The sequence below is a fragment of the Hyla sarda genome, chromosome 1 (assembly GCF_029499605.1).
Source record: "Hyla sarda isolate aHylSar1 chromosome 1, aHylSar1.hap1, whole genome shotgun sequence".
In the NCBI taxonomy this organism is placed as follows: domain Eukaryota; kingdom Metazoa; phylum Chordata; class Amphibia; order Anura; family Hylidae; genus Hyla; species Hyla sarda.
The window spans coordinates 592092773-592118057 of record NC_079189.1 but is presented as its reverse complement, the minus strand read 5'-3'; the positions used below and the strand labels follow the sequence as shown (position 1 = coordinate 592118057).

Sequence of the window (25285 nt, the reverse complement as noted above, 5' to 3'; positions counted from 1 at the left end):
GGACCCCCACTCGATCGGCTACCTATGCCCTATCCTGTGGATAGGTGGTAAGTTAATTTGGGCTGCAGTACCCCATTCACGTCCAAATATGTGCAGATACTAAGGCAGTGTCTCCAAACTTTCCAGTGTCTTTCCAGCTGTTGCAAAACTACAACTCCCAGCATGCCCGGACAGCCAAAAGCATTGTAGTTTTGCAACATCTGGAGGCACCCTGGTTGGAAAAACACTGTTCTAAGGCCTTCTGCATATATATTGAAGGCCCTGGCATGTCCAATATACTACAGGACCAATTTTGACTGTATCTGTATAGCGGTTAATAAAGTCCCCCAATACACTACATATCTAGACTATCGGTATCGTGTCCATATTCGTATCTGTAATAGATGTAAAACCGTGCATACCCAAAAAAAAGATTTAAAAAAACTCAATATCTTATGTATACAGTGACCCTCCGACCTACGATTGCCCCGACATACGATCATTTCAACATACGATGGTCTCTCAGAGGTCATCGCATGTTGAAGACAGCATCAATATCCGATGCTTTTGTATGTCGGGGCCATTGCATAAACGGCTATCCGGCAGCGCAGACTGCTTCAGCTGCCACCGGATAGCCGTTTACGGTGCCCCGTGTGGTCCGCTGACGATCACTTACCTGTCCTCGGGGCTCCGGCGCGTCCTCTTCGGGATCCTCTGCATCGTCGGCGCTCTCCATCGTCGTCATCACGTCGCTGCGCACGCCGGCGACGGAGAGCAAGGATCCCGGGGAAGCAGAGGCCTTGCCGGAGCGTCGGGGACACACTGGGGACGCGGCGACAACGATGGAAGGAGACACCCAGGGCAGCGGTGACGGTCCGGAGCGGCGGGGACACGTGAGTATAACCTCCAATACCAGTGATCTTCAACCTGCAGACCTCCAGATGTTGCAAAACTACAACTCCCAGCATGCCCGGACAGCCGTTGGCTGTCCGGGCATGCTGGGTGTTGTAGTTTTGCAACATCTGGAGGTCCGCAGGTTGTAGACCACTGTCCTATACTTAACATTACACAGATCCCTCAACATACGATGGTTTCAACAAACGATGGTCCATTTGGAACGGATTACCATGGTATGTTGAGGGACCACTGTATTTTAATATCTGTATGACCCCTAGCAAAATTATACAATATTAAGAAGCAGGTATGAGAAGTTCTATATCAGGGCACAAAGACAGGTATAACGTATAGCTTACTGCTGTCCTTACCTTTCATCCATGTCCTTCGACCGTCCAGGTGCTGAAACAAGAAGAGACGTTACATGAGAGCGGCACGATAATATGTGTATACGGCCCCTAGAATCGGATCAATGAGACTATTCGCAGAGCTCGGCTTCTTGCCAGGTAACCCGGGGAGACAGCTGGAAACATGAGTATTCCACAGACGCCTTATACCGGGTTATGTAAGGTAACAAGCCCGACAATGGAGACCCGGGGAGGAGGATCACAGAAGACCAAACTCACTGTGTCTACGTCAGTGGTCTCCATCCTGTGGCTCTCCAGCTGTTTAAAAACAACATTTCCCAGCATGCCCAGGCAATTGGCAACCAATGTTTAAAGAGGTACTCCGGCGCTAAGACATCTTATCCCCTATCCAAAGGATAGGGGATAAGATGCCTGATTGCGGGGGTCCTGCCGCTGGGGACCCCCGTGATCTTCCACACCGCACCCTGTTAGAATCAGTCCCTGGAGCGTGTTCGCTACGGGTCTGATTACTGGCGATCACGGTGACGGAGCATAGTGATGTCACGGCTCCACCCCATGTGACGTAACGCTCCTCCCCCTCAATGCAAGCCTATGGGAGGGGGCGTGACAGCTGTCACTCCCTTCCAATAGACTTGCATTGAGGGGGCGGAGCGTGATGTCACACGGGGGCGGAGCCCTGACGTCACTATGCTCCGTCCTCGTGGTCGAGATGGACTCAGCCTGAGGACCTCCAGCGGTTCCGGAAGCCGCTAAAAGTGGGTGCTGCATGGTAGATCCCGGGGGACCCCCGCGATCTGACATCTTATCCCCTATCCTTTGGATAGGGGAGAAGATATCTAGGGGTGGAGTACCCCTTTAATTGGTAAGCAAATGCTGTATATTAAACCCACATACCTGTGATAAAATCACCTTCATGTCTGGGAGATATTAACACTACCGGGGGGTGTTCACTTAAGCCAATACTCGCAGGGCTTGTCAGGTTATACTCCTCTTCCTCAGCCAAGTCTTCTAATGTTAGATCACTTGATGGCAACGCTGAAAAAAATATTACTGCAGTCAGTAAATGGAGAACAGGAATGCTGCAAATGTCTTATCACAGAAATATTTTATGCTGTTTATCCATAAAAAAAAATATTTATATATATATATATATATATATATATATATATATATATATATATATATATTTTTTTTTTTTTTTTTTTTTTTTTTTTTTTTTACTAATAATATTATGAATAATTGGATTTTTAGTATTAGTATTATTTAGTATATTATTATTTATATGTCACCAACAAATCCTGCAGTGCTTTTACATTACTATTCCCTAAGGGTTTTACAATCTAAATTGTATGTTATTTTAAAACAATTATTCATTAATATTTTATGCTGTTTATCCATCATATAATAAGAATAATAACAAAAATATTATTATAATAATACAAAATTATATATATATTTTTTTGTTATTCTTATTATATGATGGATAAACAGCATAAAATATTAATGAATAATTGTTTTAAAATAACATACATTTTAGATTGTAAAACCCTTAGGGAACAGTAATGTAAAAGCACTGCAGGATTTGTTGGTGGTATAATATGGCAATAATAATAATTATTAATAATAAAAATAATACAAAAAAATATAATACTACTACTTAGTATTGTTATTATTATTATTATTATAATAATACAAAATTATATATATAACAATACTAAGTAGGAGTATTATATTTTATGTATTATTTTTATTATTATTATTAGAGATGAGCGAATTTACAGTAAATTTGATTCGTCACGAACTTCTCGGCTCGGCAGTTGATGACTTTTCCTGCATAAATTAGTTCAGCCTTCAGGTGCTCCGGTGGGCTGGAAAAGGTGGATACATTCCTAGGAAAGAGTCTCCTAGGACTGTATCCACCTTTTCCAGCCCACGGGAGCACCTGAAAGCTGAACTAATTTATGCAGGAAAAGTCATCAACTGCCGAGCCGAGAAGTTCGTGACGAATCGAATTTACTGTAAGTTTGCTCATCTCTAATTTTTATTAATAATTATTATTATTGCCATATTATGCCACCAACAAATCCTGCAGTGCTTTTACATTACTGGGATTTACAATCTCAATTCCCCTATCAGTATGATGTTATTTTAAAACAATTATTCATTAATATTCTATACTGTTTATCCATCATATAATAAGAATAACAAACAAAAAAATGTTATAATTTTTTTTTTATAGAATATTTTTTTTTAGAATAATTAATTAAAATAACAATACAACTACTAAGTAGTAGTAGTATATTTTTAGTATTATTTTTTTATAATTATTAGTATTTATATTATTTGTATTGCCATATTATGCCACCAACAAATCCTGCAGTGCTTTTACATTACTCAAGTCAGTGCCTGTCCCCTTCGGGGTTCACAATCTATTTTCCCTATCAGTACAGTGGTCCCTCAAGTTACAATATAAATCGGTTCCAGGACCACCATTGTATGTTGAAACCATTGTATGTTGAGACCATAACTCTATGGAAACCTGGGAATCGGTTCTAAAGGCACCAAAATGTCCTCCAAAAATAGGAAAAAAAAGTGAGGATTAAAGAAAAATAAGTAGATAACTAATAGAGATAAAGCAAATCCTTACATATAAAAGTAAGAAAGATCTGCTGGGAGATGTAATCACTGTCTATGTCAGTGTTTCCCAACCAGGGAGCCTCCAGCTGTTGCAAAACTACAACTCCCAGCATGCCCGGACAGCCAAAGTGCCTGGAGGAACCTATAAAAACATAGGGAGAACATACAAACTCCTGTGCAGATGTTGTCTTCGGGTACGTTCAGACGTGCAGATTTTCTCAGTGTATTTCGCTGCGGATCCGCCGCAGAAGGACCTCTATATGCTGCCTTTATATGTGCCTGCTCGGAGCAGCAATACACCGCTACGAGCAGACACACTGTGATGTGGAGTCGCCGCGTGCATGCGCAGTATACTCGCACATCTCGGCAGCTCTCGGCCTAGCTCATTGAGCAGGGGGAGCGGCCGCCATGTGTGTGAGTACACCGCGCATGCGCGGCGGCTCTCACATCGCAGTGTAAGGGCACCATACAGAGGTCCTTCAGCGGCGGATCTGCCGCCTAAAATACGCTGTAAATCTGCACATGTGAACGTACCCTTAAATGGGATTTGGATCCCAGACGCAAGCTCTGCAAGGCAACAGTGCTAGCCACTGAACCACCATGACTTATTATCATCTTCCGGCAAGGCTTCCATTCATTTACAGCAAGCAGAGACTTTGAAACCGTAAACGATTGATGGTACTGTGAGAGCTCATTTTTTGCGCATTGATCTTAATTTTTTGAATCAGTACTTTGTTTAGAGGTTTGATCAATTTACTTCTGATATATAAAATGTAACCAATTTTTATTTACCGTATTTTTCACCGTATAAGACGCACTTTTTCTTCCCCAAAACTGGGGGGAAAAAGTCGGTGCGTCTTATACGGTGAATACACCCCTATCGCGGCAGTCCCTGCAGCCATCAACGGCCATGATCGCAGTGATGCCCTGTATTAACCCTTCAGACGCGGTGATCAAAGCTGACTGCCGCGTCTGAAGGGAAAGTGACACTAATCCGGCTGTTCAGTCGGGCTGTTCGGGACCACTGCGATTTCACCGCGACGATCCCGAACAGCCCGACTGAATAGCCGGGTTAGTGCTTACAGGACACCGGGGGGGGGACTTTACCTGCCTCCTCGGTGTCTTCTCCGTTCAGGGATCCCCTGTATGGCCGGCACTCTTCTTCCTCGTCATCACGTCGTCGCGTACGTGCGTAACGACGTGATGGCGGTGACGGAGAGCGAGGATATCCGGCCGGCAGCAGAGAAGTTCCGGAGCGACGGGGACACGGCGACAGCGATGGAGCGACATCCAGGGCAGCGGTGACGGGTCCGGAGCGGCGGGGACACGTGAGTGTTACCTCCTATGCAGTGGTCTTCAATCTGCGGACCTCCAGATGTTGCAAAACTACAACTCCCAGCATGCCCGGACAGCCAACGGCTGTCCGGGCATGCTGGGAGTTGTAGTTTTGCAACATCTGGAGGTCCGCAGGTTGAAGACCACTATTGGGTTCAAAATCTTAATTTTTTTAGATTTTGCACCGATAAATTGGGTGTGTCTTATACGCCGGTGCGTCCTATAGGGCGAAAAATACGGTATTTATTTTTTTAATTCCCATTCACCGCGAAGGATCATAAATATTATGGAGGGAATTTATAGTGGAATAGTTTTTGTGGTGTTGATGTGTCACACAATTTATCGTCGTTGATGTTTAGAGACTTTTTACTGCAACTTTTGCTTTGGATGTTTTTCTAAAACTGTATAGCTATGCCATAGTCTGGTTACCTTTTTGCAGTGGTCATGAATTTATCATGTGTGAATTGTTGCAAAGCCTTCAATTTACCGCAAATCTACACCGGCCCAGGCCTCGCTTACAAAACCAGCTGTGGAAAGCATTTGTAAAAAGTCGTACATTTTGGTGAAACTGGTTAAAAAGTTGCAGAGAGGGAACCATACAATGTTGTCTACTACACTGTAATAAAAACTTAAATGGGCACTGTCAGATACAAAAACTTTTGTAAATGTTGTAAAGCATTTATAACCAATAGGTTTTGCAATTGCTTTCATTAGAGAATTTTCAGCATTTCATACTAAAAAAAAAGGTAGTCAAACAACTGCCCCCACCCCCCCCTGCCTGCTTGGACACATACTAGTCCTGCTGTGTCCATGCATCATCACCTATGTCATGGACACACTTCCTTGATTGACAGCTGTAAGTGCAGGGATCATAGCTGGAGGAAAAATCCTCCCACTGTCAGCTTGTGTCCCGCTACTGTCATTGAGGACAAGCTGGGAGTTGTAGTTTTGCTAATGCTAGGGGAGATGTGAGCAGACAGCATACTGAGGGAGGGGCGGAGACCTGCACAGTGAAGCCACACCCCCTCCCTTTGAGAGGAATTCAGAATAGTGAGCCAAGTTAAAAGTGTAATAATAAAATAAAGGTGCTAGACACATAAAAATTAGATGTACATGGTCAGGATTAGGTACTGAGTGATAGATTTAAAAAAATGTTTTTATTGTTGGATCTGGCGGGTACGCTTTAATTTGCGTCACATACAAATTACCACCACAAAGAAAGGTGTAGAAAAAATGTTCACCTACACCACCTTTGATAAATTTCCCAACTATATGTTACTAGTTCTGACAATTCTGCATTAGAGAATGTCAATTATGTGTATTTTACTTTATATGTCTTTGATTCAAAAAATGGGAAAAAGGGTGGGGTGTAATTAAAACATTTTTAAGGGAGGGGATATATATAACATTTTATTTTATTTTTTTACACTTTTTATCTCACAATGGAGGATTATTAGTGCATTGCAGGGAGTCAGTGCATTGCAGGGAGTAATCAGTGCATTGCAGGGAGTGGGTGCCAATTGGTCATCCAAAACCCCCACAAGCAGTCATTTTTCTTTTTTAATGCTGCAATCGCTATTGATCGTGGCATTTAAAGGGTTAAAGGGGTAATCCACTGCCCCAGCGTTTGGGAACATTTTGTTCTGAACGCTGGGTGCGGACTGTGGAGGTCATAACCTTGCGCCATGCCCTCTCAATGCAAGTCTATTGGAGAGGGCTGCCACGCCCCCTTCCCAAGACTTGCATTGAGGGGGTGTGGCATCACAAGGGGGGGTGGCCATGATGTCACAACTTTTGCAGCCCGCACCCAGCGTTTTGGAATAAAATGTTCCCAACGCTGGGGCAGTGGAGTACCCCTTTAAATAACAGGATCATCAGCCAGCACCAGCCGGCTATGATGCAAGCTCAGATGCTGAATTTGATCATGCACATAACGTACATGAACGTCATGTGTCATGAAGGGGTTAATAAACAAACCGCTATATGAAAAAATGGTGAGGGCACCAGTCTATTTTTCGCATTGCACAATATCCAGTACAGTACCTCTCTGGGGGGCTCCTGCACCTCTAGGGGAGACACCTTTAGGGTCCGGCTGAACTGCAGATGTTAGGGTCTCTAATGTGTTCACCAACTGCAATGTAGAGAACACACAGAATGTCACATGATTGATTGTAGATACGCACAGATATAGGACAGCCCGCTGACAAGGCAGGACACACGGACAATAGGGCTCTCACCAATTTAGTGTTGGCAAAATCAAGTTCCATGCCATCGGCCATATTCTGCAGCGCTTGTAGCTGGGCGTCCATCTCCTGCAGCCTGGATATGGCCCCGGTACTCCTGACACGGGGGGTCCATACTCTAGGAGCTAGTTCCCTGATGGGGACAGACGTCAGATCTGAAGACAGAGCGTGGTGTGTAGTCCGGTCCACGGCATCGGGAGCCCAGTCCACCAAATGTGGCCTCTCCAGTAAATCTGGGAAAGAAAATGTCACATAATATTCAGACCCTGCGTGGTATAAAAGGGGCCATTACATATCACAGAACTCTCTCTGTAATTGTCAACTATTCTAATTTCTGTTTCCAATTCAATTCTTCACCATTTACAGGATCTCTGCTTGCTGTAAGTGAATAAGAAAATTCTAATTTATATCCAAAGCCAGAAATCTATACAGTGCTCTCAGGATTTACTTCAACTGCATCCTGTCTGGGAAATCCTTTGGGAGATGTCTGAAGTCCTTTACCTAACAGAGGATTGCCTGGACCGGATACAATTGTAGCAAACCCTCTGCTGTGAGAAGTTTACAGGCCTTATTTTGATGATGTATTTTTTTTCTCGAAAAGCACAGAAAACCACTCCTGATTTTGATGACCAAAATGAGGCCCAAAATACTGTGCATGAACCCAGCCTGAAGCACTAAACATGAACGCTTCTATTCGCTGAAAGCAAGCAGAAATAATAAAATTGAGCCACATAATTTAAGTAACAAAAAGTTCTGCCACTTTCTAATATTACATTAAAAGGGTACTCCAGCTTTCTGAACATTTCTGAACATGAACGTCCATGCCCCCTCCATTCAAGTCTATGGGAGGGGACGTGTTGGCCATCACGCCCCCCCCCCCCATAGACATGAATGGAGGGGGCCTGGGCGGTACGCCACAACCACTGCCGCCGGAACGCCAGGTACTGCAGGAGATCGTGGGGGGCCCCAGCTGCAGGATCCCCGTGATCAGACATCTTATACCCTATCATTTGGATAGGTGATAATATGTCTAGCAGGGGAGTACCTCTGGGTACTCGGGAAAACTGCACTTATCAGACACGTATTTCTATCCACAGGATAGGGGACAAGTGTCTGATCACCGCAGAGGGGCCTACTACTAATATATTATATATATATATATATATATATATATATATATATATATATATATATATATACACACACACACACATACACACACAACGGTAAAGTTACCTGTAGGTTCAATGTATTCTGAAGGTTGCGCATTAGTTACAGACGCAGCCAGAAGATGAAGTTCGGCTGGTGATGGGACATCGTGACTTTCAGAGTCCGGAAATTCTTCTACCTCTATGTGATGCCCAAACTATAGCGACAAAAAAGTATGTAAGTCTGGAGCTGAGGCCATTTACCTCCATGTCACAGATCCGGTGCCGGGGCATCTCCATGCCTGATGTCTTGTAACTAAGCCTTTAAAGGGGGTGTCTGCCTTTGACAATAACCTTTTGGTAGAAGAGTCCCATGGTTACTGTAAACCACGCAACAAAGGAGAAAAAGTAGAAATCTTCAGCTCACCTCCCACTGGTCTTGCACGGATCCTCAGCCTGTCCTGGCTTAATACACATAGCAAAGAAAGTCGATCCAGCAATTCCGCTAAAACATCGATTTATTGGTTATTCAGCAGCATAAAATATCCCACATGGATAGCATTCACAGCAATATGGACGCGTTTCGAGCGCATGCGCGCTCTTGATCACCACATGCGCTCGAAACGCGTCCATATTGCTGTGAATCACTGGCCAGGTGGTGTGCGGTGAATGCTATCCATGTGGGATATTTTATGCTGCTGAATAAGCAATAAATCGATGTTTTAGCGGAATTGCTGGATCGACTTTCCTCTTTCTTTACTGAAAACCACACAGCACCCCTACAGGATAAATAAAGCATTACATGGTTCTCATTACAATCAGTGTACTTTCTATGTAATGAATGGGCATGTCTGGTCCTTCAGAGACGACATCACCCTCTTTGTAGCTACTTCAACTTCACTTAATTCTATGATCATTTTTTATTCTGGACAACGAGAAGCACCCCTCCCCCACTCTCTTAAGAGACACCAGGACAGTAAATAAGCAAAGCCATTATAGAGGCACCATGCTATCTTCACAACTAAATTCTTAATATTTGCATTTGTCGGACTTAAAGAAACATAGAATATATGTCCTTTCATACAAAAATAAATAAAAATAAAATTCCTACATGACCGGGCATCTTCTCTGGTTGCTGTGCATGAGGATATTGAAGGTTTAGGAATAACTCTGGAGGCCTCTGTTCATGTATGTCGGATGGCAACACTTCTGTATGGAGAAAAATGTTCTATTTAAAGGGGCAGACTGCCGCCAGGCATCTTATCCTCTATGCAAAGGATAGGGGATAAGATGTCTGATAGCCGGGGTCCTGCTGCAGGGACCCCCATGATCTCCATGCACCACCCGGTATTCTAGACGTCACGCCACGCGCATCTCCATTCATGTCTATGGGAGGGGCAGGACATCCCCTCCCATAGACAAATAGAGGGGACATATTGTGACGTCATGACCACTGCCACCGGAACAGAGTGTTCCTTCAGTACAGAGGGTGCCAAGCGGAGACCACGGGGGACCCATCGGATGGACCCCCGAGATCAGACATCTTATCCCCTATAATTCTACATGACAGCCAAGCATGGTGAGATATGAAGAACATCCTTCCCCCATCCCCAGTGTCATTGGAGGAACCACAACTAGGAGGCCGACACTATGTTCTCTAATGACAAAGATAGGATGACTACCATTAAAGGGGTACTCCGGTGGAAAACTTTTTTTTAAATTTTTTTTTTTATGAACTGGTGCCAGAAAGTTAAACAGATTAGTAAATTACTTCTATTAAAAAAATATTTGTCCTTCCAGTAGCAGCTGTATGGTACAGAGGAAATTCTTAACTTTTTGAATTTCTTTTTTTTTTTTTGTCTTGTCCACAGTGCTCTCTGCTGACACCTCTGTCCATGTCAGGAACTTTCCAGAGCAGCATAGGTTTGCTATGGGGATTTTCTCCTGCTCTGGACAGTTCCTGATACGGGCATCAGGTGTCAGCAGAGAGCACTGTGGACAAGACAAAAAAAATTCAAAAAGAAAAGAATTTCCTCTGTAGAATACAGCTGTTAAAGGGGTACTCCGGTGAAAACCTTTTTTCTTTTAAATCAACTGGTGGCAGAAAGTTAAACATATTTGTAAATTACTTCTATTAAAAAAACGTAATCCTTCCTGTACTTATTAGCTGCTGAATACTACAGAGGAAATTATTTTCTTTTTGGAATGCTCTCTGATGACATCACGAGCACAGTTCTCTCTGCTGACGTTATAATAATAACGCTTTATTTATTGTTGTCCTTAGTGGGATTTGAACCCAAGTCCCCAACACTGCAAGACAGCAGTGCTAACCACTGAGCCACCATGCTGCCCTTAGCATACATCTGCTTTGCATGGTCACTAAAATGGACAGAGATGTCAGCAGAGAGCACTGTGCTCGTGATGTCATCAGTGTTCCAAAAAGAAAGGAATTTCCTCTGTAGCATTCAGCAGCTAATAAGTACTGGAAGAATTAAAAAATTTTAATAGAAGTAATTTACAAATATGTTTAACTTTCTGCCACCAGTTGATTTAAAAGAAAAAAGGTTTTCACCGGAGGACCCCTTTAATAAGTACTGGAAGGACAAATATTTTTTAAAAGAAGTAATTTACAAATCTGTTTATCTTTCTGGCACCAGTTGATTTAAAAAAATAAATAAATAAATAAAAAGTGTTTTCCACTGAAGTACCCCTTTAATGCTGCAAAACCATGCATAACAAATACCTCCTCGCACATTGTAAATAGGAAATGGGTCTTCCATATTTGCAGAATACAAGAAACAAGATCATAGGCACAGTCTTGCCTTTTTCATCACATTTCCCGGCAGATCTTTTTACATTACTCTGAACTGCACAATAATACAAATAAGAGAACAAACCTGGATCCAAATATGAAGCGGCCATGCCAGAGCGAGGAAATCCTTCACACTTTGTCCCGGAGTCTATAAGAGGCTTATGAGATTGAATAGATCCTGGTGCGGGAAGGGAGAGGAGCCAGATTACTATATGATCCATAGGGAGGGGACATCTCTAAGGAGACCATGCATCAAGGGTTAAAGGGGTATTACAGGAAAAAACTTTTTTATATATATCAACTGGCTCCAGAAAGTTAAACAGATTTGTAAATTACTTCTATTAAAAATCTTAATCCTTTCAGTACTTATGAGCTTCTGAAGTTAAGGTTGTTCTTTTCTGTCTAAATCCTCTCTGATGACACGTGTCTCGGGAAACGCCCAGTTTAGAAGAGGTTTGCTATGGGGATTTGCTTCTAAACTGGGTGTTTCCCGAGACAGGTGACATCAGAGAGGATTTAGACAGAAAATAACAACCTTAACTTCAGCCGCTCATAAGTACTGAAAGGATTAAGATTTTTTAATAGAAGTAATTTACAAATCTGTTTAACTTTCTGGAGCCAGTTGATATATATATAAAAAAAAGTTTTTTCCTGGAATACGCCTTTAAAGGGGTACTCCAGTGGAAAACATATTTTTTTTAAATGAGCTGGTGCCAAAAAGTTTAATAGATTCGTAAATTACTTCTATAAAAAAATTCTAAACCTTCCAGTACTTATCAGCTGCTTTATGTTCAAGAGGAAGTTGATATGTTCTGTTCAGTTTGACCACAGTGCCCTCTGCTGACACCTCTGTCCATGTCTGGAATTGTCCAGAGCAGAAACAAATCCCCCATAGCAAACCTCTGCTGCTCCGGACAGTTCCTGACATGGACAGAGGTGTCAGCAGAGAGCACTGTGGTCAGACAGAAAAGAAATGTAAAAAGAAAAGAACTTCCTTTGTAGTATACAGCAGCTGATAAGTACTGGAAGGATTAAGATTTTTATATAGAAGTTATTTACAAATCTGTTTAGTTGATTAGAAAAAAAAAAAAAAAACAGTTTTCCACCGGAGTACCCCTTTAAATATATTTAAGATAACAGAGAAGGCATAATGGTACCATATAGTGCTACCCTTCATCTAGTACAGTGTTTTCAAACCAGGGTGCCTCCAGCTGTTGCAAAACTACAACTCCCAGCATGCCCGGACAGCCTTCGGCTGTCCGGGCATGCTGGGAGTTGTAGTTTTGCAACAGCTGGAGGCACCCTGGTTGGAAAACGCTGATCAAGTAAAATCTTACCAACAATAAAGATATCAAACACACAACAATGATGAAATCTCTACAAGCAGAATAAACCAAAATCTAATGTATCTCTAAAGAGGTACTCTGGCCTTCGGCTGTCCGGGCATGCTGGGATTTGTAGTTTTGCAACAGCTGGAGGCACCCTGGTTGGAAAACGCTGATCAAGTAAAATCTTACCAACGATAAAGATATCAAACACACAACAATGATGAAATCTCTACAAGCAGAATAAACCAAAATCTAATGTATCTCTAAAGAGGTAGTCTGGCCTTCGGCTGTCCGGGCATGCTGGGAGTTGTAGTTTTGCAATTCTAGGTGACAACATGACACCCTGCCAATCCAGTGGAGCAAAAGTGAGCAACTTTAGATTGAAAAGGTAATGAACCAGAGCGTGCAAAGCAAGGGGGTAGGATCAAACCTGGAGCAGGAGGAACGGCAGGAAATTCTTCCATCTCTGTACATTTCTCTTCAATGTTTTTGGAAGCGGCTACAGCAAAGAGAGGAAAGGAAGGAGCAAAGGAAGATCAGCACTAAAGTCACCGAAAAGGCAAAACTGCGGCAAAAGGAATTGCAAACATTAGAAGGAAGAGGGGCCCCAGGGGTTAAAGGGGTACTCCAGTGGAAAACAAAATGTATTCAAATATTAACTGGTGCCAGAAAGTTATACAGATTTGTAAATTACTTCTATATAAAAATCTTAATCCTTCCAGTACTTATCAGCTGCTGTATACTACAGAGGAAGTTGTGTAGTTCTTCCCAGTCTGACCACAGTGCTCTCTGCTGACACCTCTGTACACGTCAGGAACTGTCCAGAGCAGGAGAGGTTTGCAATGGGGATTTGCTCCTGCTCTGGACAGTTCCTGACTTGGACAAGAGGTGTCAGCAGAGAGCACTGTGGTCAGACAGCAAAGAACTACACAACTTCCTCTGGAGCATACAGCAGCTGATAAGTACAGGAAGGATTAAGATTTTTAAACACTGATGAAAATGGTGTAAGGTCCAAGTTTAATCGATTTGTAAATTACTTCTATTAAAAAATTCTAATCCTTCCAGTACTTATCAGCTGCTTTATGCTCCAGAGGAAGTTGATATGTTCTTTTCAGTCTGACCACAGTGCTCTCTGCTGACACCTCTGTCCATGTCTGGAACTATCCAGAGCAGAAACAAATCCCCATAGCAAACCTCTCCCGCTCTGGACAGTTCCTGACATGGACAGAGTGGTCAGCAGAGAGCACTGTGGTCAGACAGAAAAGAAATTCAAAAATAAAAGAACTTACTATACTTCTATATAAAAATCTTAATCCTTCCAGTACTTATCAGCTGCTGTATACTACAGAGGACGTTGTGTAGTTATTTCAAGTCTGACCACAGTGCTCTCTGCTGACACTTCTGTCCATGTCTGGAACTGTCCAGAGCAGGAGAGGTTTGCTAAGGGTATTTGCTCCTACTCTGGACAGTTCCTGACTTGGACAGAGATGTCAGCGAGCACTGTGGTCAGACAGAAAAGAACTACGCAACTTCCTCTGGAGCATACAGCAGCTGATAAGTACTGGAAGGATTAAGATTTTTAAACACTGAAGAAGATGGTGCAAGGTCCAGTGTAATTGTTACCGGAATCTGTGTTGGTGCTTGCGTCCCGAATATCCGGAGGTCTCTTCATTGTGGAAGCTATATAATGTAATTCTGCCATAGACAAAATGGGGGCTGCTGGGATTTCATGAGACAACAAGGAGTCAAAGGAGCCTAAAAAAAGAAGTAAATGTCAATCCATCACTGCCCCCACTGTTTACATCCCCAGCAGCTCAATGTGTGATTGACAGCTCTGCCATGCATAGGCTTTTTATGACAGTCCGACAGCCCTCCAACTCCCCCCCCCCCCCCCCATCCATATGCTTTGATATTGTTCATGAACAAGAACAGCGTCATTCAAGTGAATGGGCACACGCTGCAATTCCCTGCACATCCAGGTGGTTGGGGGCACTGGGCAGGGACATATCCAATAATGATCATTAAAGTGGTTATCCAGAAAAAAACCTTTTTTTATATATCAACTGGCTCCAGAAAGTTAAACAGATTTGTAAATTACTTCTATTAAAAAATCTTCATCCTTTCAGTACTTATGAGCTGCTGAAGTTGAGTTGTTCTTTCCTGTCTAAGTGCTCTCTGATGACACGTGTCTCGGGAACAGTCCAGAGTAGAAGCAAATCCTCATAGCAAACCTATTCTGCTCTCTGTAGTTCCCAAGACAAGCAGAGATGTCAGCAGAGAGCACTGTTGCCAGACAGAAAACAACAACTCAACTTCAGCAGCTGATAATTATTGGAAGGATTAAGATTTTTTAATAGAAGTAATTTACAAATCTGTTTAACTTTCTGGAGCCAGTTGATATAAAAAAAAAAGTTTCATGGAATACCCCTTTAATGGAATGCTAAACCTGCCTTGAATCCTGAGTTTAATTCTTGTGATCAGATCCCATCCGTCAGACCAATAATGGCATATACTATACTTACCGAGTGGAATGGCAAATTCACTTCCATCTTCAAGATCTTGCTTGTCATGGTGTACAATCTAGGATCACAATGAAATGTTCTCTTAGTTAAATGGGGTAAACAAAGAACCAACTAAAAATTCAGCCAGATATAAAATTAAACAGACCTCACACAAAAATAAAATATGTTACTCAGTGCCTAAACCTGACCATGTACATTTTTCTGCCTCTATGTGTCCCTCACGTGTGGTGGTGGGAGGTGATTGGTGGGAGGGGTGTGTCCCTCCCTTGTGGTGGTGGGAGAGGCATATTCCTCCCTTGTGGTGTGGGAGGTGATTGGTGAGTGGTAGGAGGGGGAGTGTTCCTCCCTTGTGGTGGTGGGAGGGGGCGTGTCCCTCCCTTGTGGTGTGGGAGGTGATTGGTGAGTGGTATGAGGGGGAGTGTCCCTCCCTTGTGGTGGTGGGAGGTGATTGGTGTGTGTGTGGTGGGTGGGGGCCTGTCCCTTCTTGTGGGGGTGGGAGGTGACCGGTGAGTGGTGGCAGGGGGCGTGTCCCTCCTTGTGGTGGTGGCAGGTGATTGGTGAGAGGGAGCATGTCTCTCCCTAGTGGTGGTGAGAGGTGATTGGTGTGTGGTGGGAGGGGGCTTGTCCCTTCTTGTGGTGGTGGCAGGTGATTGGTGAATGGTGAGAGGGAGCATGTCCCTCCCTTGTGGTGGTGAGAGGTGATTGGTGTGTGGTGGGAGGGGGCGTGTCCCTCCCTTGTGGTGGTGAGAGGTGATTGGTGTGTGGTGGGAGGGGCGTGTCCCTCCTTGTGGTGGTGGGAGGTGATTGGTGTGTCTGCTCATGCAATCTTGTCCACAAGTCATCTTCTGCCCAGGAAAAGCCTGCTGCTGCTGCAGGACTGGTTAGTGTCCCAGTAGTTATGGGGACCCCTAGTGGTGGGATTTTCAGGGGACATTTTCTTTATTAAATATTAAAAAAAATGTAAACAACCATATTACAAAAGGTCTTCAATTTTCATCAGTTACAACATCTAAAGTTTTTGGATCTGACAGTGCCCATTTAAAAGTGTACCCGTCAATATAGAAAAAAAACAATTAAACTTTTGACATGTCTAAGGGACCCTGACCGGTGACACAAAATGAGCAGGGAGTGAGGCACACGGCCGCACGCTTCTCTCCCCGCTCTGTGACTATAAGACCTGGACGGCCTCACAGACTTACATTATAAGTGCCGTCCAGGACACGTGGCACAGGGTCAGGAAAAAAACGTGTCTATTGAGCACTTCTCATGGCTCGTGTTCAGAACCCGACAGATAAAATCTTTTAAAATGACTCTACAACATATCAAATTTATTTTTATTTGTTTAACCCCTGAAAGGAAAATTGTCACTTGTTTTCTCCCGCACTATCCACAGGTACTAATGGATAGTGCGGGAGACGCAGATTAAAATGAGCCCTACCTTGTCCAGATCTGCGCCGCTGTTCTCCCGCAACTGTAGTTTTATTATCTGTTGAAATCTTCTTGTAACTGGCACGGGCGGGGCTTCGGCGCTTAACTGGCACTGACGTCAGCGCCGCTTATAAAAATTCATCCCCCCTCCCTCCAGTTCTCCCTCTCTTTGCCGCTCCTAACTGGGGGGATGTATATTCATAAGCGGTGCCGACATCAGTGCCAGTTAAGCCCCGCCCGTGCCAGTTACAAGAAGATTTCAACAGATAATAAAACTACAATTGCGGGAGAACGGCGGCGCAGATCCGGGTAAGGTAGGGCTCATTTTAATCAGAGTCTCCCGCACTATCCACCACACCAGTACCTGTGGATAGTGCGAGAGAAAACAAGTGACAGTTTTCCTTTAACGACGCAGGACGTAAATGTATGTCCTGGTGAGCTGGTACTTAACGCACCAGGACGTACATTTACGTCCCATGCATAACCGCGAGCATTGGAGCGATGCTCACGTAATGCGCGGCAGGTCCCGGCTGCTGATAGCAGCCAGGGACCTGCCCGTAATGGCGGACATATGCGATTGCGCAGATGTCCGCCATTAACCCCTCAGATGCCGTGATCAATACAGATCACGGCATCTGCAGCATCGCGGTACTTTGAATGGATGATCGGATCACCCGCAGCGCTGCCGCGGCGATCCGATCATCCAGCATGGCGGCCGGAGGTCCCCTCACCTGCCTCCGCTGCCTTCCACGGGTCTTCTGCTCTGGTCTGAGATCGAGCAGACCAGAGCAGAAGATGACCGATAATACTGATCAGTGCTATGTCCTATGCAGAGCACTGAACAGTATTAGGAATCGAATGATTGCTATAAATAGTCCCCTATGGGGACTATTAAAGTGTAAAAATAAAAGTAAAAAATAAAAGTAAAAAAAAATTGAAAAACCCCCTCCCCCAATAAAAACGTAAATTGTCCTATTTTCCCTATTTCACCCCCAAAATGTGTAAAAAAAAAAAAATACTTTATACATATTTGGTATCGCCGTGTGCGTAAATATCCCACCTATTAAAATAAAACATCAATGATACCGTACGGTGAACGGCGTGAGCGAAAAAAAAAGTCCAAAACAGCTGCTTTTTTATAACATTTTATTCCAAAAAAATTTATTAAAAAAAGTATTAAAAGTTTTATATAAGCAAATATGGTATCAATAAAAAGGTACAGATCACAGTGCAAAAAAATGAGCCCTCATACCGCCGCTTATACTGAAAAATGAAAAAGTTATAGGGGGATTTTAAATGTACTATTTTGGTCCAACAGTTTGCGATTTATTTAAAGCGCTACAGTAATAGAAAAGTATATCTTCATGGGTATCATTTTAATCATATTGACTAGGGATCGGCCGATAATCACGATTTTGGGCATTATCGTTATCGGCAATTACCTTGCCGATAAGCCGATAATGCCCCGCCCCTACACACCGTGACCCAAACCCCCCCCCCCCCCGACCCGCCGCACCACACCGCGACCGCCCCCCCCGCATCGCACCCCCCACCACACCGCCTCGTCCCCATTGCCTCCCCCATCCCCGGTTTTATAATTACCTGTTTTTTGGTCGCGCAAAAAACTCTTTTATATTTTCATCCACAGACTAGTATGAGGGCTTGTTTTTTGAAGGCGAGGAGGAAAAAACGAAAACGTAAAAATCCTTAAGGACGCAGGGTTTTTCAGTTTTTGCACTTTCGTTTTTTCCTCCTTACCTTTTAAAAATCATAACCCTTTCAGTTCTCCACCTAAAAATCCATATTATGGCTTTTTTTTTGCGTCACCAATTCTACTTTGCAGTGACATTAGTCATTTTACCCAAAAATTCACGCGAAACGGAAAAAATCGAAGAAAATCGGCAAAATCGAAGAAAAAACGCCATTTTGTAAATTTTTGAGGTTTCCGTTTCTACGCAGTGCATATTTCGGTAAAAATGACACCTTATTATTCTGTAGGTCCATACGGTTAAAATGATACCCTACTTATATAGGTTTGAGTTTGTCGTACTTCCGGAAAAAAATCATAACTACATGCAGGAAAATTTATACGTTTAAAAATGTCATCTTCTGACCCCTATAACTTTTTTATTTTTCCACGTACAGGGCGGTATGAGGGCTAATTTTTTGCGCCGTGATCTGAAGTTTTTTTTGGTACAGACTTTTTTTTTTTCCACGTACAGGGCGGTATGATGGCTCATTTTTTGTGCTGTGATCTGAAGTTTTTTTTGGTATGATTTTTGTTTTGATCGGACTTTTTGATCACTTTTTATTAATTTTTTAATGGTATAAAAAGTGACCAAAATACGCTTTTTTTGACTTTGGTATTTTTTTACGTGTACACCATTGACCGTGCGGTTTAATTAACGATATATTTTTATAGTTCGGACATTTACGCACGCGGCGATACCACATATGTTTATTTTTATTTACACTTTTTTTTATGGGAAAAGGGGAGCGATTCAAACTTTTATTAGTTAAGGGGTTAAATGACCTTTATTAACACTATTTTTTAACTTTTTTTTTGCTGTGTTATAGGTCCCATAGGATCACTGGTGTGCATTAACACGCCTGTGATCAGTGTTATCGGCGCTTGACTGCTCCTGTCTGGATCTCAGGCACGGAGCAGTTATTCGTCAATCGGACACAGAGGAGGCAGGTAAGGGCCCTCCTGGTGTCCTGTAAGCTGTTCGGGAAGCCGCAATTTCACTGCGGCGGTCCCAAACAGCCCAACTGACTAGCCTGGATAGTTTCACTTTCACTTTAGAAGCGGCGGTCAGCTTCTAAAGGGTTAATACCGCACATTGCCGCGATCGGCTGCGGGTCCCGGCCGTTGACGAGCTCCGGGACCGACACGATGTGATGCGGGGTCGCAGCGCGACCCCGCTTCATATCGCGGGAGCCGGCGCAGGACGTAAATATACATCCTGCGTCGTTAAGGGGTTAAGGCCGAAATGGGCTGAGTCCTTAAGGGGTTAATGAATAGTGAAACGTGCTGTATTTCAGAAAGTTGGGAAATTCTCAGTTTAAGTTGCCTGTGAATTTCAAGAATGACAGGAAAAACCAAAATGGCGTACCTCAGATCGCGCAACCTCGTCAAGATTGTTAGGTGCAATTATCGAGTCTTCCAGACGGAATGTAACAGACGCCACCTTCTCCTTCTTCTCCTTTAAAGTGCGGCGTTTTTTCCTAAATAAAAGTATAAACCATGTTAAAGGGGTACTCCAGTTTACACAATTCCTACATGTTAGAAGGGTCCTTTTTTTAAATTCCCCGAGCCAGAGCAGAGTGGCGAAATTGCACACTTTCTTTTGCGCAAGCTAAGTCTTGTGCGAAAAAAATTAAATGAAATTAGGTCACTCAGGAAATTATAAACCACACCCCCTCCCCAAAACTGACCTGTCAGTCTGTACATAAACGCTGTGTATTCCGAATGTTCATCATTTATGTATACTGAATATCTCTGAGAAAAATAAACATGAATCATAAAAGTACATGTATGTCTTATGTTAGTGTTTCCCAACCAGGGTGCCTCCAGCTGTGGCCAAACTACAACTCCCAGCATGCCCGGACAGCCTTTGGCTGTCCGGGCATGCTGGGAGTTGTAGTTTGGCCAAAGCTGGAGGCACCCTGGTTGGGAAACACTGTCTTATGTGGTACTGCATCCATGTATATTGTGATTGGAGTGTTAAAATTGATGCTGACTCCTCTTTTCAATATACTGTGAAACCTCTTTGAGAAGACCACACAAGACGGCATAGATAAGTGGTCTACTATGGAGGTGGTCTTAACAAAAGAACATGACCACTCAGGTGGTCAGATAACATATAGTGTATTGAAAAACAATCACACAAAGTCTGGCATGGGTAAGGGGGTGGTCTTCTGACTTATAATAAATGTGTCTTCTTATGTGGTGATCTTTGGGCCTTACCATGCACAAGGGCCCATATACACACACTCCTATCCCTGCATGCATCCCCGTCCATACTGAAGCATTAGAATAATAGAAACACATAGACAGTACGGTTTCTGATTTGTTATTGTTCCCATTTCTTGTTGTTATTGTTCTCCTTTTATGTTCAATCTCTCCCATTTCATTTCTGCCCCCCAATTTCACATTCCCCCCTCCCCCCATGATCGGTACCTTTTGATACTATCCTCTGCTTTTGTCTCTTCCTCAGAAGGCAGGATGTTTGCTTTTGACTGCAGACGATTTTCTACATTCTGTCCAGGATCTCTTCTCTGATCATCAGTCTGGGAAAAAAAAAAGATTCATAAAAAAAAAAAAAAAAAAAAAGGATTTTTGTGTTACACACCTCTAAAATCCTTCTATCGCATAGTTCATTGGGGGACACAGAAGATAGCAAGTATATGCTGTCGACACTAAGCTAGAAAAGTGTTAGCTCCTCCCGCACAGCCTGAGCCTGAAACAAACACTAAAAGTAATAGTAACCCTAGAATGAGTCTGTAGTAATAGGAACCCTAGAATGAGTCTGTAGTAATAGGAACCCTAGAATGAGTCTGCAGTAATAGGAACCCTAAGATGAGGCTGTAGTAATAGGAACCCCAAGAATAGTCTGTAGTAATAGGAACCCTAAGATGAGTCTGTGGTAATAGGAACCCTAAGATGAGTCTGCATTAATATGAACCCTAAGATGAGTCTGTAGTAATAGCAACCCTAAGATGAGTCTGTAGTAATAGGAACCCTAGAATGAGTCTGCAGTAATAGGAACCCTAAGAAGAGCCTGCAGTAATAGGAACCCTAGAATGAGTCTATAGTTATAGGAACCCTAGAATGAATATGTAGTACTAGAAACCCTAGAATGAGTCTGTAGTACTAGGAACCCTAGAATGAGTCTGCAGTAATAGGAACCCTAAGATGAGCCTGCAGTAATAGGAACCCTAGAATGAGTCTATAGTTATAGGAACCCAAGAATGAATATGTAGTACTAGAAACCCTAGAATGAGTCTGTAGTACTAGGAACCCTAGAATGAGTCTGCAGTAATAGGAACCCTAAGATGAGCCTGCAGTAATAGGAACCCTAAGATGAGCCTGCAGTAATAGGAACCCTAGAATGAATATGTAGTACTAGAAACCCTAGAATGAGTCTGTAGTACTAGGAACCCTAGAAAGAGTCTGTAGTAATAGGAACCCTAGAATGAGTCTGCAGTAATAGGAACCCTAAGATGAGGCTGTAGTAATAGGAACCCCAAGAATAGTCTGTAGTAATAGGAACCCTAAGATGAGTCTGTGGTAATAGGAACCCTAAGATGTGTCTGTGGTAATAGGAACCCTAAGATGAGTCTGCATTAATATGAACCCTAAGATGAGTCTGTAGTAATAGCAACCCTAAGATGAGTCTGTAGTAATAGGAACCCTAGAATGAGTCTGCAGTAATAGGAACCCTAGAATGAGTCTGCAGTAATAGGAACCCTAAGATGAGTCTGCAGTAATAGGAACCCTAGAATGAGTCTGCAGTAATAGGAACCCTAGAATGAGTCTGCAGTAATAGGAACCCTAAGATGAGTCTGCAGTAATAGGAACCCTAAGATGAGTCTGCAGTAATAGGAACCCTAAGATGAGTCTTTAGTAACAGGAACCCTAGAATGAGTCTATAGTTATAGGAACCCTAGAATGAATCTGTAGTACTAGGAACCCTAGAATGAGTCTGTAGTAATAGGAACCCTAGAATGAGTCAGCAGTAATAGGAACCCTAGAATTAGTCTGTAGTAATAGGAACCGTAAGATGAATCTGCAGTAATAGGAACCCTAAGATGAGTGTGCAGTAATAGGAACCCTAAGATTAGTCTGTAGTGATAGGAACCTAGAATGAGGCTGCAGTAATAGGAACCCTAAGATGGGTCTTTAGTAACAGGAACCCTAGAATGAGTCTATAGTTATAGGAATCCTAGAATGAATCTGTAGTACTAGGAACCCTAGAATGAGTCTGTAGTACTAGGAACCCTAGAAAGAGTCTGTAGTAATAGGAACCCTAGAATGAGTCTGCAGTAATAGGAACCCTAAGATGAGGCTGTAGTAATAGGAACCCCAAGAATAGTCTGTAGTAATAGGAACCCTAAGATGAGTCTGTGGTAATAGGAACCCTAAGATGTGTCTGTGGTAATAGGAACCCTAAGATGAGTCTGCATTAATATGAACCCTAAGATGAGTCTGTAGTAATAGCAACCCTAAGATGAGTCTGTAGTAATAGGAACCCTAGAATGAGTCTGCAGTAATAGGAACCCTAGAATGAGTCTGCAGTAATAGGAACCCTAAGATGAGTCTGCAGTAATAGCAACCCTAGAATGAGTCTGCAGTAATAGGAACCCTAGAATGAGTCTGCAGTAATAGGAACCCTAAGATGAGTCTGCAGTAATAGGAACCCTAAGATGAGTCTGCAGTAATAGGAACCCTAAGATGAGTCTTTAGTAACAGGAACCCTAGAATGAGTCTATAGTTATAGGAACCCTAGAATGAATCTGTAGTACTAGGAACCCTAGAATGAGTCAGTAGTACTAGGAACCCTAGAATGAGTCTGTAGTAATAGGAACCCTAGAATGAGTCAGCAGTAATAGGAACCCTAGAATTAGTCTGTAGTAATAGGAACCGTAAGATGAATCTGCAGTAATAGGAACCCTAAGATGAGTGTGCAGTAATAGGAACCCTAAGATTAGTCTGTAGTGATAGGAACCTAGAATGAGGCTGCAGTAATAGGAACCCTAAGATGGGTCTTTAGTAACAGGAACCCTAGAATGAGTCTATAGTTATAGGAATCCTAGAATGAATCTGTAGTACTAGGAACCCTAGAATGAGTCTGTAGTAATAGGAACCCTAGAATGAGTCTGTAGTAATAGGAACCCTAGAATGAGTCTGTAGTAATAGGAACCCTAAGATGAATCTGCAGTAATAGGAACCCTAAGATGAGTCTATAGTTATAGGAGCCCTATAAGGGGTCTGGCCTCTCGAGGATAAGAGAAGCTCATTCAGAAGAACCAGTAGATATCCCAAGTCCAGAAGAAAAATATGGATGAAAGTTTTATCCCCAATGAACTTGGTGGGACACAGAAGACCGAAGGACGTCCAAAAGCAGTCCCCCGAGGGAGGGAACAAGAACATAGCACTACCAGGGATTCTTTCTGCATGGGGAGGGGGGGGGGGCAACTGGAAAAAGCACCTACAAAGCACCTTTGGATAGGGGATAAGATGTATAAATAGGGGAGGCAGGGAAGCGGAAGAGGCAGGGGATCAGACCCGAGAGTCAACAGTACTGAGTGCTTCTGCTCCTTGCTTTCACCCTCCCGTTAATAAGAACCACTATATGGCTAAGGACTCTAGCACCCTCAGGGGGGATTGCATCTAGTCTGGCCATCCAAACTGATGGTCCCACTGAATAAGATGAGAAGATTAAACTCAATCACCACCTAAAAAGGAAAATAAAACAAAACTAAATTTAAAAAAATACAGGACAGGTCTGCCTCCTATGGACACTAAGCTAAAACTGATCATCTCACTGTATGCAGGAGGGGTGCAGGCTGTTCAGGAGGAGCTAGCAGAAAAGATAATGAATGGCACTCACCAGGTTCCAGATGTGAAGGTAGATTAAAGGGGTACTCCGGTGAATAACTTTTTTTTTTTTTTTTTTAAATCAACTGGTGCCAGAAAGTTAAACAGATTTGTAAATTACTTCTATTAAAAAATCTTAATCCTTCCTGTACTTTTTAGCTGCTGAATACTACAGTGGAAATTCTTTTCCATTTGAAACACAGAGCTGTCTGCTGACATCATGAGCACAGTGCTCTCTGCTGACATCTCTGTCCATTTTAGGAACTGTCCAGAGTAAAAGGAAATCCCCATAGCAAACATATGTTGTTCTGGACAGTTCCTAAAATGGACAGAGATGTCAGCAGAGAGCACTGTGCTCATGATGTCAGCAGACAGCTCTGTGTTTCAAAAAGAAAATAATTTCCGCTGTAGTATTCAGCAGCTTATAAGTACAGGAAGGATTAAGATTTTTTAATAGAAGTAATTTACAAATCTGTTTAACTTTCTGGCACCAGTCGATAAAAAAAAAAAAAAAATGAAAAAAAGTTTTCACCGGAGTACCCCTTTAATTCACAGAAAGTGCAAAAATACATACATGGCATGGGGAGAGCTGTGGCGTCTGTGCTCTCCCCATGCCATGTATGAATTTTTACACTCTGTGAATAAATCATTCATCTTCATTTCTGCATTGCTGAAGACTGGTTTCACGTGGATTTGAGCCCCCCAGGGATAGAAGGTTGCGGAGCAGTGTGTAGCTGTCTATGGAAGGTTTAATGCATGAGAAGCCGGAGTTTATGAGCAGTGCCGAGTGTTTCTTTATGGACTTTGTTTTTCTTGCTAAGTGTCGCCTCCTAGTGGCAGCAACATATACCCACAGTCTTCTGTGTTCCCCAATGATATGAGTGAGAAATTTATTTCTGAATTGGTTTCAGCCTTACTACCCAAAAAAACAGGTTCTCTGACTATCAACATGGAAGCCAAAAACCAACCCCTGCCTCTGAAAAAAAAT

General features: G+C 42.9%; 1 protein-coding gene across 6 annotated transcripts in view; it reads right to left on the bottom strand.

The window, feature by feature from the left end:
* CPLANE1 (ciliogenesis and planar polarity effector complex subunit 1) overlaps positions 1–25285 on the bottom strand; it is a 144551-nt gene that overhangs the window by 23411 nt on the left and 95855 nt on the right. For 4 of the 6 annotated variants that reach the window (XM_056546351.1, XM_056546354.1, XM_056546371.1 and 1 more), the window contains 12 exons: positions 20878–20987; positions 19811–19922; positions 15267–15324; positions 14368–14499; positions 13175–13243; positions 11502–11594; positions 9716–9813; positions 8693–8822; positions 7451–7689; positions 7257–7344; positions 2136–2276; positions 1245–1275 (listed from right to left, as the gene is read on the bottom strand). In XM_056546351.1, the coding sequence (XP_056402326.1) occupies positions 1245–1275; positions 2136–2276; positions 7257–7344; positions 7451–7689; positions 8693–8822; positions 9716–9813; positions 11502–11594; positions 13175–13243; positions 14368–14499; positions 15267–15324; positions 19811–19922; positions 20878–20987 (1301 nt within the window). The remainder of the gene's footprint in view (positions 1–1244; positions 1276–2135; positions 2277–7256; positions 7345–7450; positions 7690–8692; positions 8823–9715; positions 9814–11501; positions 11595–13174; positions 13244–14367; positions 14500–15266; positions 15325–19810; positions 19923–20877; positions 20988–25285) is intronic. The other 2 variants (XM_056546360.1, XM_056546362.1) reach the window with 2 other exon arrangements.